We start from the raw sequence: 15274 nt of genomic DNA on the forward strand, positions 1-15274 counted from the left end.
AGGACAGAAGGAAAGCATAAATACAATTATATTTAGTTTCTCTAATTCCCCCTCATCTGTGACTAAGCACAAGCTTTAATTTGATCTCGCAGCTCTGTCAGCTGACTGCCATGGAAGATCAGCTAATTGCTTATCTTCTAGAGCAGAGAGGAAGTTCTGAGTTCAGGTCTACTTTAAATATATTTATATTTGTATAGAAGAAATGTACTTTCCATTTCACATGCATGTACAATATCTGTCTTTCTTCTTGCCTGAATCCCATAAGCACTGTTAGGGCAAAGTATTTGAGCTATAGATCATACTGGTAATTTGTCAGATGGGAACAAGCTACAGTTTTTGAAATTTTACTTGAAGTGGAACTGTAGCTAAGGATTGAACTTCATCCCAATCAGTAGCTGATTGGGATGAGGGAGGGTTTCTTGAGCAGGGGTAGTACAGTGGCCTGCTTGAAGTCTGAGGGGAAGGTGCCTGTAGATGGGGAAAGGTTAAACAGGGCAGTGAGTACTAGAGCCAAAGCCAGGAACTAAGGACGGATTAAGTTAGAAGGAATGGGGTCGAGGGGGAGGTAGTGGTATGGGAAGTCTGCAGTAGGTGGTTGACTTCCTCAATGGTAGTACCATCTTTCCCCGAATATAAGACACTGTCTTATATTCTTTTTGGGGAGGAAATATGTGCTAGGGCTTATTTTCAGGGGGGAGGGGGCTAGACGCTTTGTGTATGGGGAGGTGTGTGGGCTCTTACCGCACCTCCCTTGTGGCTGCATCCCCCTCCGTTCCTAGTAATTCCTCTGGTGGCGGCGGTGACATGGTATTCTAGCTATGAGGGCGCCCTTTGACCCTCACGCTGCACGCAGTACGCTTTGCCGGCTTTGCGCTGGTGCTCCCTTCCTATCATAATTGTGCGCCTGGCTGATGCGTCCCAGGCGCACATTGATTATCACATGAGGGGAGCGTCGGCGCCAAGCCGGCAAAGCATACTGCGTGCAGCGTGAGGGTCAAAGGGCGCCCTCATAGCTTGAATACCTTGTCGCCGCCACCACCGGGGAAATTACTAGGAATGGAGGGGGACGCAGCCACAAGGGAGATGCGGTAAGAGCCCACACACCTCCCTATACACACAGCCCCCCCCAGCTAGGCCTTATTTTCGGAGTAGGTCTTATATTTCAAGCATGCTTGAAATATAAGGGAGGCCTTATATTCGGGGTAGGTCTTATTTTAGGGGAAAGACGGTAGGAGTGAAGGAGGTGAGGGTAGGATAGGGTGGAGGAGCTGGATGGTAGGGAGTGGGAGGTGAGGATTGAAGGCTGCATATTTCCTGACGGATGGAGACTATTTTGTTGGTGAAGTGGGTGACTAAATCTGTGAGCAGAAAGGGAAGAAATGGAGGGTGAGGGGTGGGTTTAAGCAGGGAATTAAAAGTGGCAAAGAGACGCCGGGGGTTGGAAGCTTGTGCTCCGATGAGCTTTATGAAGTATCCCTGCTTCACATCAGAGAGGGCAGTGTGGAAATGCAGCAGCCAGGGCAGTTTCTAGGCTAAATTTTACCCAGGGCGAGGGTGTAAAAATCGCCCCCCCCCCCCCTTCCCCGCCATGGAGCCAGGTATAGGTGCCCACAGTTTAGGTTAGCTATGTAGGTGCCACCAGTATGAATTAGATAGGTAGGTGCCTGCAGTATAGGTTTGGTAGGTAGGTGCCTGCAGTATAGGTTAGGTAGGTAGGTGCCTGCAGTATAGGTTAGGTAGGTAGGTGCCTGCAGTATAGGTTAGATAGGTAGGTGCCTGCAGTATAGGTTTGGTAGGTAGGTGCCTGCAGTATAGGTTAGGTAGGTAGGTGCCTGCAGTATGGGTTAGATAGGTAGGTGCCTGCAGTATAGGTTATATAGGTTAGATAGGTAAGTGCTTGCAGTATAGGTTAGGTAGGTAGGTACCTGCAGTATAGCTTAGGTAGGTGACTGCAGTATAGCTTAGATAAGTAGGTGCCAGTATAGGATAGATAGGTAGGTGACTGCAGTATAGCTTAGGTAGGTGACTGCAGTATAGCTTCAATAAGTAGGTTCCAGTATAGGTTAGATAGGTAGGTGACTGCAGTATAGGATAGCTAGGTAGGTGACTGCAGTATAGGTTAGGTAGGTGCTGCAGTATAGATTATGTAGGTAGGTGCTGCAGTATAGATTAGGTAGGTAGGTGCTGCAGTATAGATTAGGTAGGTAGGTGCTGCAATATAGATTAGGAAGGTAGGTAGGTAGGTAGGTGCTGCAATATAGAGTAGGTTGCTAGGTGCTGCAGTATAGATTAGGTAGGTAGGTAGGTGCTGCAGTATAGATTAGGTAGGTAGGTGCTGCAGTATAGAGTAGGTAGGTAGGTGCTGCAGTATAGGTTAGGTAGGTAGGTAGGTAGGTGCTGCAGTATAGGTTAGGTAGGTAGGTGCTGCAGTATAGGTTAGGTAGGTAGGTAGGTGCTGCAGTATAGATTAGGTAGGTAGGTGCTGCAGTATAGGTTAGGTAGGTAGGTAGGTAGGTAGGTGCTGCAGTATAGATTGGGTAGGTAGGTGCTGCAGTATAGGTTAGGTAGGTAGGTAGGTGCTGCAGTATAGATTAGGTAGGTAGGTAGGTGCTGCAGTATAGGTTAGGTAGGTAGGTAGGTGCTGCAGTATAGATTAGGTAGGTAGGTGCTGCAGTATAGATTAGGTAGGTAGGTAGGTAGGTAGGTAGGTGCTTCAGTATGGATTAGGTAGGTAGGTAGGTGCTGCAGTATAGATTAGGTAGGTAGGTAGGTGCTGCAGTATAGGTTAGGTAGGTAGGTAGGTGCTGCAGTATAGATTAGGTAGGTAGGTAGGTAGGTAGGTGCTGCAGTATAGATTAGGTAGGTAGGTAGGTAGGTAGGTGCTTCAGTATGGATTAGGTAGGTAGGTAGGTGCTGCAGTATGGATTAGGTAGGTGCTGCAGTATAGATTAGGTAGGTAGGTGCTGAAGTATAGAGTTGGTAGGTAGGTGCTGCAGTATAGATTAGGTAGGTGCTGCAGTATAGATTGGGTAGGTAGGTAGGTGCTGCAGTATAGAGTAGGTAGGTAGGTAGGTGCTGCAGTATAGATTAGGTAGGTAGGTGCTGCAGCAGTGGTGGGAGCGGGCATAATAGTAATAACTCACCTTTCTTCTTCTTCATCCGAATAGCTGATCTCACGCTGCTTCAATGTACTTCCTGTCTCGGCAGTCGGCATCTGTCTCAGTAACAGCGCCCCCTGTGTTGACATGCGGAACATCATCACAGGGGGCGCTGTTACTGAGACAGATGCAGAGACAGGAAGTACATTGAAGCAGCGTGAGATCGGCTATTCGGATGAAGCTGAAGAAAGGTGAGTTATTTATTACTATTATGCCCGCTCCCACCACCACAGCGCCCCCCTCCGGCCACAACAATCCAGCGCCCCGGGCGATTGCACGTATCGCACGCCCATAGAAACGGGGCTGGCAGCAGCCAGCAGGTTAGCCTAAATGAAGTGGTTTCTTTCTGCAGCATTATAATGTTAGGAAACATTAGTTGTACCTTAAAAAAATCAAAAACAAACTGCTGTCCCAGAAATGTAAATTTTCACTGTTACAAAGTTTCCTAATGGAGACTTAGATTATTGCAATTGTTTTTGTGTCTGTGTCTGTTATATTTAAAAAGGTAATGTCTTTGTTTACTGGACTTGAAATGAAATTCAAACAATTCCAGTTTCAGGATTACGGATGTTTGTATAATTACATTGTTTACATTATTTTGTAGGAATACTATGGTGTAACTTCAGCCATGCTGAGTGATTTAATGAAGGATATTGCTGCAGAGAACATGGAAGCATGCATTAATTTGCACATTGAGGAAGATGAAGTAAAACAACACTTCAATCCTCTGCATGTATGGATCACCAGGTATTTTTACTTTCTGTGCACTCTAAGAAAGAAAATTAAAACCATACTTAAAGGAGTTCTGTGGGGCATTGTGGAAGAAAAAAACGGACACTTACCTTGGGCTTCTATCAGCCCCGTGCAGCGGTAATGTCCCACGCCGTCCTCCTCCCATCTGCCGTTCTCCGCCGCCGGCCCCGGTCTAAGCGGCATGGGATCCAACTGCGGCTGCGCTAGAGTGGCCGCGCACCCGCTCGCTTCCGCCTGCGTCATCGGAAGCTTACTGCGCAGGCGCAGTACAAGGCTCTGTTGTACTGCCCCTGCGCAGTAAGCCTCAGATGACGCGAGCGGAGGCACAGCAACGCGCATTATTCGTCTGTATGTCAGACGAATAATAGCCCGGTGCCGGCTGCGGGGAACGGCGGATGGGAGCAGGACGTCGTGGGACATTACCGCTGCATGGGGCTCATAGAAGCCCAAGGTAAGTGGCAGTTTTTATCTTCAGAAACCCCCACAGAACCCCTTTAACCTTGCATGTTGTAGAAAATTGTCTGCACTAGTGAATAGCCTTTCCTTACTTTGTTAATTCAGTGGTCTGTAACAGAAGCTATGAATTTTCCACTGCTGTGTGTACCTTTTAGTATGTACGCTATTAAGTTTGCTGGGGCTGCCGACAGTACTTATAATATTATATTACTATTATACTATATAACACTTAGCTTCCGTCAAATAGAAATCCTGCCTTTCCTCCTATACTACCTTTACTATTCTTTACCTCTCACACTAACCTTTCTGCTGCTATACCTAACACTAAACTTCCTACCGCAACACCTAACACTAACCTTTCTGCTGCTATACCTAACACTAAACTGCTACCGATTGATCATGTATGACTTGCAAATTATCCTTATTGCCATTACACCTAACACTAAACTTCCTACCGCAACACCTAACACTAACCTTTCTGCTGCTATACCTAACACTAAACTGCTACCGATTGATCATGTATGACTTGCAAATTATCCTTATTGCCATTACACCTAACACTAAACTTCCTACCGCAACACCTAACACTAACCTTTCTGCTGCTATACCTAACACTAAACTGCTACCGATTGATCATGTATGACTTGCAAATTATCATAGCCATTGCACCACCAATGCTGATCATCATAGACCAACTAAATCACCAAATCTAAAAACCCTGCGCACTATAGTCACAATTAGCATTGCAGGCTATGGTATTGCCGACACGTGATATTTGCTGGTGTGCCGAAATTAAGCGCTTTGCTCTGCTGTTTAGTTGCAGTTTTTGCTTCTCACTGACATCTACTGTATATGTAGCTTTTCTTCACATTGGCTTCACCCACAACCATGCTACATCATAAGTTTTATTTAGGGCTTACCAGCCAAAGAGGTTAATTTGTGATCCTCTGTGCACCTGGTAATTTGGGTGCAGCATAGACTGCAATGTTAATTGTGGCTATAACAACACTTATATAATTTGGACTCCAGAGACACAGGAAAAGTTGAACGCTGAAACACAATAGCAGCAGAGGGACGGCACACATATGGCCTCAATTCACTAAGCTTTATCGAAGACTTTATCGAACGTTTGAGAATTTACCCTTATGAGTAAAATCTAATTTTGAATTCACTAAGGTGTTATAAATTTATCAAATGTTTTATAGATAAAATGTTCAATAAATCTATAACACCTTAGTGAATTCAAAATTAGATTTTACAAATGAGGTAAATTATCAAACATTTGATAAAGTGTTTAATAAAACTTATAGTAGCAAATATATCGGCGCCAAGGGACAATGGAAACGCCGCTGAGAAGAACAATGTCCAAAAGTTCAGAAGTCAGGCATACATCAAAGGTCAGCGCAGGTTTAGAAAGTCATTGTATGTAGGGAATGGTAAATTCTTCACCACAATATATCAAATGCTCAGAGGTAGGTATCCGCCAAACATCAAAACTAGAAAAGGCTTACCAGCTCCCAACAACCCACATTATAAGGTTGTGAAATGGCTCAGGTCACAGATAACGTCCAGGGAACATCAGACGTCGTGAAGATCCAGTGGACATCCGTATGGAGGTAAAGTTTCAGGAATTTATATAGGAAAACAAAAACGGCAATATCTAAGCGTAACCCGTTTATTTAGATAAAATTTCTTTAAAAGGCAGTAGACATAAAAACGATAACTCACTTACGGGGCCCATACACAGGGAACCCCAGAAGATTAGCGCGCATGTAATGGTCAATCGTAGATCAATAGACAATGGTGCCGCCTGTTACCTTCTCGACCGGTTTTGCAGTCTTGCGTCATCAGGGGAGAAAAAAAAAAGACTGCGAAACCGATCGGGAAGGTAACAGGCGGTACCATTGTCTATTGATCTACGATTGACCATTACATGCGCGCTAATCTTCTGGGGTTCCCTGTTTATGGGCCCCGTATGTGAGTTATCGTTTTTATGTCTACTGCCTTTTAAAGAAATGTTATCTAAATAAACGGGTTACGCTTAGATATTGCCGTTTTTGTTTTCCTATATAAATTCCTGAAACTTTACCTCCATACGGATGTCCACTGGATCTTCACGACGTCTGATGTTCCCTGAGCCATTTCACAACCTTATAATGTGGGTTGTTGGGAGCTGGTAAGCCTTTTCTAGTTTTGATGTTTGGCGGATACCTACCTCTGAGCATTTGATATATTGTGGTGAAGAATTTACCATTTCAGCCATACAGACCCCACTGAAAATCTATTCAAGAAAAGGTAAAGCTTTCTCGTGGGAAAGGGGATATCAGCTACTCATTGGAATGAAGTTCAATCCTTGGATACAGTTCCTCTTTAAACTCTATTATTCCTGTCTGTTAGTCTTAAAATAGATAATATTACGAAGTACATCCTGTCACAGACCGCAAGGCCGGTCTGCGGGCGGGTCAGTCGATCAGAGTCAGAAATCCTCTTACACTGTTATTTTGCCCATCACAAAGCGTAAACCTGACTTCGCAGTTTGATGAACCGACTAATGGCGGGAGTGTTCGGACGTCAAAGGATTCACCACACACATACAATTTAAAGATCTGCCACCAAGCGGGTTTCACAGGCCGCTACTGTAATTATACTAGGACTTCGAGAACGCTCTATTAACCCTTAGCAGTATGCAGGAACCTGGGTCAGATCTTTATATCTGGGCTGGGTTCTCGCATACGGGTTATAAAGGTACACTTCTATTAAACGCAGGGTAGCGGTTTCAGGAGAATAGGTACGATTGTGTATATTCAGAACAGATTGTAACCATAATGATTTTTAAACCTTTTTATAACAAAGTTGCATTACATACATTTACACAGATTAACACATAGACACAAAGCTTAAAATAAAAGGAATAAAATCGGAAAGTTCTTACTTAGTTATGGCTGAGCAGTCCACTTGGAGAATGAAGAAAAAGAGTCCAGTTTAAATGAGCTTTAAGAGTCCTTGGGAAAATGCCTGCGTCGGTCCTTCTGTGGAACGCATGCTCCAAGCTTTTCTTTAGCAGATGAAATGAGGAAAGACAAGGGCGGGCTCTGCTGGCCCCATATTTATACAATCTGAGAACTGGGGCTGTGTTACTTCCAAACTAGGTGGAGGGAAGGCGGGGTTATCTCCTGGCAGCAAGGTTACCAGCCCCAGACTCAGAGCAAGAAAATGTACCAATTATTAATAATCGGTGTGACTCTGCCCCAGAGTGGCGCATCGCAAATCCGAGGCTATATTCATAAGCGGCCTGCGACCCTGTATTACCTGAGGCTACACATGCCTATTCTATCGCATTCGCTCTACGCAGGCCGGATAAAGCATTTTCCCTACTGATTCCTGACAGTTAGAAAATTGTAATTCAGGTGAATGATATAACTGCTTTATTGGTATCAGAAAATGTATTTTTTGTCTTTCTGTGGCAAGCCTATTTTGAATTACAAATACATTAAAGTTTCCTTTGTCTGAGTGTAAGGTTTCGGAGGGAGCTCTTATCTGGCCAGTTCGATCTGGCTTTTGGGAGAGGGGGCTGTGGCAGGAAGTGATCCTCCCCGGGAGGTCGGGCTAGGTGTGAAATTCCTCTCAGTGTTATCAGGACACTGGGGAATGGGTGAGGGGCTTGCTTCCCTTCAGATTCGAAAGGAAAGACATTTGTTTTATTCTACACAGGACTGACAGTAATGGGCTGGACCATTACGCAAGTCGTTGGCGATTGCGCACGACTTTCCGTAATGTTCGTCACCCACCTTTTTTATATGTTCTACCCCACATGGAAATAATGCAGTATATTGGATATGTAGGTTTATTAAATAGTCTTCTCTGGAGGTGTAAGTGTAAAAAGTCAGTGTTTTGAACTTCTCATGTATTTATGTTTCCCAATATTTGTATTGTACTATGCACAACTCTATGGAAGATGTAATTTATATAAATAAAAAATATTATAATTATTATTTAAAGCATGTCAGAATATTCCATAGCGCTGTACAATGCAATGGGGAGCATAGATACATGAGCAGTTTAACCTTTTGGGGACCACTGAGCGTAAATTCTATGCCCCACTTGTAGAAATCTATGCCTGATGTAGCGTAGGATTTACGCCACCTATCATTTTCATTCCCAACGCGATCGTGCGCACCCAAGAGGGAAGATTAAGCTGTCATATGACAGCTGACATCTCCCCTCAGTGATCAGGAGCCATCGCGATTGGCTCCTGATCACATGATCAGTACGATCGCCGGTGGATCGTAGTGATCACTATTAGAGCAGCGGCGGCAGGACGGGAAGAGGAGGATCTACTCACCTTCCTGACGTTCCCCCGGCAATCGTCGCTCTTCTCCACTCTGGCCGGCACATCTGCTCGCTCTGACGTAAGTGTCGGGTCCTGGCTTAGTGATGTCATCAAGCCGTGACCCGGAACTTAATGGCAGTGTGACCGAGGATGCCAGGCCAGAGCGGAGGGGGCTAGAGATGCTCATCGCTGGAGCCTGAGAGATGAGTAAAGGCTTCTGGCTACAGGGGGGACACCTGGCTACGCTAGGGACACCATGCCCAGGTAGCCCTACCAGGGATCCGGCTGCCTGACGCCTCAAATGCGCCCTCCACGTGTAAAATGTCCTGGTGCTTAAAGGGGGTTAGAAAGCCGGTCCCCAAAGGGTTAACATACTGTACAATCAGGACAAACAGTAACAAAAATACAGATACAGTGTTCTCCCCAGAAAATTTTCCCAGCCGGGTGGCATGAAAAAGTAGCCGGGTGGCGAAGGGGGGGGGGGGGGGGGATGCAGGGCCAGTGCAACTCTGCTTACAAAATAAAAGGAGGATGAGGAGGCAAGCCGATGTACCTGCTAAGTACACACAATGCAATTTTCTGACAGATTTACTGTCAGATCGACAATTTCCAACATGTCTGATCTGATTTCCGATTTTCTGTTCACTTCTATAGGAAATTGTGCAGAAATCAGATCAGACATGTTGGGAATAATCGATCTGACAGTAAATCTGTCAGATAAGTGCATTGTGTGTACCTAGCATTAGCATTGTTTCAGATTAAGGAGCCCAGGTCCCTTTTTAAGCCGACCTGAACTTAGAACTTCCTCTATGCTCTAAAAGATGTGCAACAGCATAATTTAGCAAGCAACCTTTAAATAAAAGCATTTTTGTTACAGCTGATGCAAATCCTAAAATAAATCTGCAGTTTCTAGTTCCTGCTTTCTTGGAAGCAGACAGGGTTTACATCCAGTGCTTTCAAATGAGCATATCTGCCCCATCTGAAATGGCAGTCATGTGACACAGGAAGAGATCCAATTACTCAGGCTTATTTCTCTAAATACAGGGTGCATTTCTCTGTTTTTCTTCTGTCCTGTGCAAGAGTTCAGGTCCACTAACTTCCCACAGAGTGAAGGGGGAGGGGGAGCACATCACTACAGACAGATACAAGCTGGGGCCTGGGGAAGATGCAGACACAGCAGGAGAGGAGTGCACAGGACGCTGCCTTACAGCCTGTCACTGAACATGCTCTGCATGGCTGCGTCTCCTCTGCCCCCAAACTGAAAGTGAAAAAAACATGCAGAGCTCTGAAGGGGCATCACTTCTCCTGCTCCGTGTCTCCCCCCAGCTGGATTAGACCAGCAGCTGCTGTTTTCATTCTCTGGCATGTTTACCTGCAGTCTGGGGGAGGAAGGAGAGAATTGATTAGCAGCTCTGCGGCTGTCCTGGACTGCTGGACCCACGTGGCTCTCATCTCACTCCTGCAGGCTGCTGATAATGCCCAGGGATGTGTGTGCGTGCTTGGCTGCCTCTCTCTTCTCATTGACAAGAGAGAGAGGCCGCCAATACATAGATCCTACTTCTCGTGGAGGGCAGACGCGGGAGGGAGAATGGAAGCAGGAGTCCCGCCCCTTACAACCCGCCCAGCCAATCCCTGTGTCGTCAGAAAGCCTGCCCAGCCAATCCCTGCCTCACCAGAAAGCTCGGGGTGACAGGCAGAGGAGCGCTCCTGCAGTGTACAGCCTCAGCTTTCGCTATTGAGCATGCGAGAGCTGGCGCTGATTGAAAGAAGGTAATGGAGCGCTCCTATGTGCAGTTTAAAAAGGTCCATTGCTGAAGCTAGGCAAGCACATGACAACAGGCGGGCGGGGTTTCAAATCAGCCGGGCGGCCCGCCCACCTAATTAGCCCTGGGGAGAACACTGAGATACATACAATTGATTTGTAGTTTGAAAAACATTACCAATAGATGTTCATTTGATAAATTGCACAGAAACTGGAAAGGGGGAGGTGCTTGACCTTGCGAGCTTAAAATCTAGAGGGTAGTGGGATGGAGACCCTGGGGGAGTAGACAAAGGGTCTTGTAGATGAGACAGTGATCTTTAGCAATAGCAATGTTAGCTATTTTAGCTATAGCAAATTGTAAGCTTGTCTGAATAGGCGTGTCTTGAGTGTTCATTTGAAAATTTCCAGACTTGGAGTATGATGAATAGGCTGTGGGAGAGAATTCCAAAGGATAGGTGACACTTGTGAGAAGTCCTTGAAACGAGAGTGAGGGGAGGTGACCAAGATAGAAAACGAGAGGGTCTCTTGGGAGCAGCAAAGGTTCTGGGATGGATGATGACTGAAGATTATTAAAGTGAACCTCCGGACTAAAAATCGACTCAGCAGCACCGAAAAGGCTTTGTGTTTCTTTAACAGTTTCACAGCATCAGAAATTTGTTTCTCTTATACAAGCCTCATTTTTAGCTGCACAGAAGAAAACTGCCCGGGCTTTTTTCCCCTGATGCTGTGCAAAGCATGATGGGATTTCTGATTTTGTTGTTCTCGTTCTGCTGTTTTGGTGCAATTTTTTTTTTTTTTTACACTTTGAATTTGACATTTGAAGCCTAGCGTGTGCAGCTGGGAGGGGTAATCAGGACACAGGATAGTTCGAACTGTGTCTCCTGCACCTTGTCACCTCCTTTCAACCAAAAAGATGGCTGCCCCATGACAAAGATGGCAGCCCCCATGAATCACAAACATTTGCCTGTTCTTTTAAAACAGGGTGGGTAAGAGATTATATTACCTATCTATTCTAATTAACATAAGTAATGTAACTTGATGACAGTATGTTTGTTTAGGCTGAAGTTCCCCTTTAAGGAAATATATGGAGGGCATTGCCTATGTAAAGCTTTGTACAATAGTGTTAGGAGATTGAACTGGATCCTTTAGTTATTTGGTAGCCAATGGAAGGGTTGACAGAGAGGGGCAGCATCAGAGGAGTGGGAAGTGAGGGAGGAGCAGTGGATAAGACCAGCAGCAGAGTTCAGTAGGGACTGGAGAGGTTAGAGGTGAAGAAGCCATCTTTAGCCTTGCGTTACTACTTAATTCTCACACAAACAAAATTTAATTTTCATGTATATGCACAATAATCTGATTTGGTAGACTATCTTAATCCACTTAGTTTCCCACACAACAGGAGTTAAATAAGGTGCTCACATGTTTGACACTCAGAATTTTTTCTTATATTGAAATCTCAAAAAAGAATGTCTGATTTCTCCACTCCCACACACATATACACACAGCTTCCACAAGCTTCTATGCCTTTAACCACTTCGGTACCAACAGCCTCTGCCCCCTTGAGGACCAGAAGCTGCTGGTACACTAAAACGCCGCATACCAACGAATCGCCGCAATAATCCGTCGCTCCCACACCGCTTTGTCCCTGCCGCAGGCTGCTCTCTGTGCCATCTCTGTGACGGCAGAGTGCTGTGCGCCGGTCAGGAGCCGCTTTCATTGGCTCCTGACCCTGTCACTCAATGTAAGCCAATGGGATTGGCTTACAGTAATGACAGGGCCAGGAGCCAATGTAAACAGCTCCTGCCCGGCTCACAGTGCTCTGCCGTCATAGAGGCGACAGGGCAGCACATTGCGGCGGGGGCAGAGCGGGGGGGGGGGGCGCGGTGAATGGGACGTAGAGTTTACGTCCGGTCAGAACCGAAGCGCCCCCTGCCCGACGTAGATTTGTACTGCGTCGGTCCCTAAGAAGTTAAGCACTGGGAGGATGCCTTTACATAGCATATTTCCATGCACAGTGCTGATGCAAATGGAGGTCTGTGAACATCTCCCTAGCTTCTTAGAGATGTCTGATAATTGGAAAATGTGTATATGATTTGTACCTGCTCTTCCTTTTTACTTTTTAGTACTCACAGCTCTCTGCTCCCTATTTTACCTCCCCTTTCGACTTTCTGCATTTCAAAAACAAAGCAACATCAGAAATGGCTTTACTCAGTAATCTAGTCTTTGCATACAGACCCCAGGTCTCAGCACTTATGCAAAGTTAGGAATAGTATTATAGAGTAATGTATACTATATGTATACTGAGCTTGTTTACTCTCCTCCGTTGGAAAGTAAGCAGGGTGTTTATAAGTGGACTAAAAACATAAGTAAAAAAAGATGCTTACCTTCTAAAATTAATTGTTCTGCTGTGCTATCTCCTCCCCATCCTGTAGTACCCATGACACATACAGTAGCAAGAAAAAGTGAACCCTTTGGAATGATATGGATTTCTACACAAATTGGTCATAAAATGTAATCTGACCTTCATCTAAGTCACAACAATACACAATCACAGTCTACTTAAAGTATCATTACCACACAAATAATTACCATAATAACATGCTCAGCTTTTATGAGGTAGTGCACGTTAATGTGGATATTGGGAATGCTGTAGATATGATATACTTGAACTTTGCTAAGGCCTTCGACACTGTTCCCCACAAAAGTCTGGGGCAAAAGTTGAGGATGCAAGGACTGTGGAAGAGTCTGTGTGCATGGATAGGGAACTGGCTAATGGACAGAAAACAAAGAGTTGTGGTCAATGGATCGTACTCAAAATGGGAGACTGTTAGCAGTGGGGTACCACAGGGGTCTGTACTGGGTCCAGTGCTCTTCAATTTATTTATTAACCTATTTTGGTTCCTGGACGTAGAATCTACGTCCAGGAACCATGCGCGCTTCCGCACGCTCCCGCGGCCGATCGCGCGCGTGCACGCGCACTCCCGGCCACGGATTCGGTAGCCACGGAATCAATGTATCGGGCTATGGTGCCCGATCACTGATTCCTCTCCCCCGCTGAAAAAGCGACAGCTTCTCTCGGAAGCTGTGCTTTTTCTGGCTGTCACCTCCCCCATGCGTCGCTCTAAGCGTGTGTTATGCTTAGAGTGACGTCATGTAAACAAACTCATGGCCGCCATCTTGTGGCCAAAAAGTAATACTACAACTGAAAGTAAAAAAATATAAAAATTAACACACATTTACATTATAAATCTATTGTTTACCTCCCACCCTCCCAAAACTACCCAAATAAAATGTTTACTATAAAAAAAAAAAAAACATGTAAATATTTACCTAAGGGTCTAAACTTTTTAAATATCAATGTAAAGATGAAATATTTCTATATTTTTTTTTATTTTAAACTTGTAAATAGTGATAGATGCAAAATGGAAAAAATGCACCTTTATTTCCAAATAAAATATTGTCGCCATACATTGTGATAGGGACATAATTTTAACGGTGTAATAACCGGGACATATGGGCAAATACAATACGTGAGTTTTAATTATGGAGGCATGTATTATTTTAAAACTATAATGGCTGAAAACTGAGAAATAATGAATTTTTCCTTTTTTTTTCTTATTCTTCCTGTTAAAATGCATTTACAGTAAAGTGGCTCTTAGCAAAATGTACCACCCAAAGAAAGCCTAATTGGTGGTGGAAAAAACAAGATATAGATCAGTTCATTGTGATAAGTAGTGATAAAGTTATAGGCTAATGAATGGGAGGTGAACATTTCTCACGTGAAAACGACGGAACGCGAATGGGTTAATGACCTAGTAGATGCAGTAGAAAGCAATGTTGCTATTTTTGCAGATGATACAAAATTGTGCACAATAATCAACTCTCAGAAGGATAGTGACATATTGCAACAGGATCTGGATAGGATGGCTATATGGGCACATAAATGGCAGATGAAATGAAATGAAAAATGTAAAGTCATGCATTTTGATCGTACCAATGGTCTAGCACCATACAAAATAAATGGGATACAAATGGGGACATAAAACTTGGAGAAGGACTTAGGCGTAGTTAAAGTGGACCCAAATTAAAAATACAAGATTTCAGAAATAAAATCTATTTCTAAATTATAATAATAAATAGCAGCCTTTTTTAGCCACATGATGACAAATATAAAATATTTGACATTTATTGGAGAAACCCCTCCCTTCCTTTCAAATTGCCGGGACAGGATCTGGCAAACTGGTGGAGTAGATGGTGTCCAGCAAAGGAGGAATTGCTAATGGCTGCCACCTGTATAACCCTAGTTATGAAAAGAGAAGGGTGAAAGGCAGTCACTGAAATGCTCATAGGCTTGAAGGAGTGTTTATTTATCTTTGAGTGGGCTCGATTCACAAAGCGGTGCTAACCCAGTTAGAGACTTTAGGCATGATAACCATTGCACCAAGCTGGTGAAAAGCCAGTTTAGGCGTGATAAGTTTAGGCGTGATAAGTTTAGGCATGATAAGTTTAGGCTTAATAAGTTTATATAGGTTTAGATCGCGCACAAAGTTCCGCACGCAAAGCAGCGCCATTAAACTCTATGCGAAGTGCACCAGACTTTGCTAGCGCAAAACTTTTGATCAGCTGTGCACTGCGGTGCTAACCCAGTTGGTGCTTAAACTTATCACGCCTAAACTTATCACACCTAAACTTATCACGCCTAAACTTATCACACCTAAACTTATCACACCTAAACTTATCACACCTAAACTTATCACACCTAAACTTATCATGCCTAAACTGAGTTTAGGCGTGATAAAGGGCTTTTCACCAGCGTGC

At 44.4% G+C, this 15274-nt stretch overlaps 1 protein-coding gene across 2 annotated transcripts in view; it reads left to right on the forward strand.

Moving 5' to 3' along the window:
* The window catches only part of MDH1B (malate dehydrogenase 1B), a 90339-nt gene that overhangs the window by 15706 nt on the left and 59359 nt on the right, over positions 1-15274 (forward strand). For both annotated transcript variants that reach the window (XM_068244979.1, XM_068244980.1), the window contains one exon: positions 3763-3905. In XM_068244979.1, the coding sequence (XP_068101080.1) occupies positions 3763-3905 (143 nt within the window). The remainder of the gene's footprint in view (positions 1-3762; positions 3906-15274) is intronic.

This window comes from Hyperolius riggenbachi, chromosome 7 (genome assembly GCF_040937935.1).
Source record: "Hyperolius riggenbachi isolate aHypRig1 chromosome 7, aHypRig1.pri, whole genome shotgun sequence".
NCBI classification, from domain to species: domain Eukaryota; kingdom Metazoa; phylum Chordata; class Amphibia; order Anura; family Hyperoliidae; genus Hyperolius; species Hyperolius riggenbachi.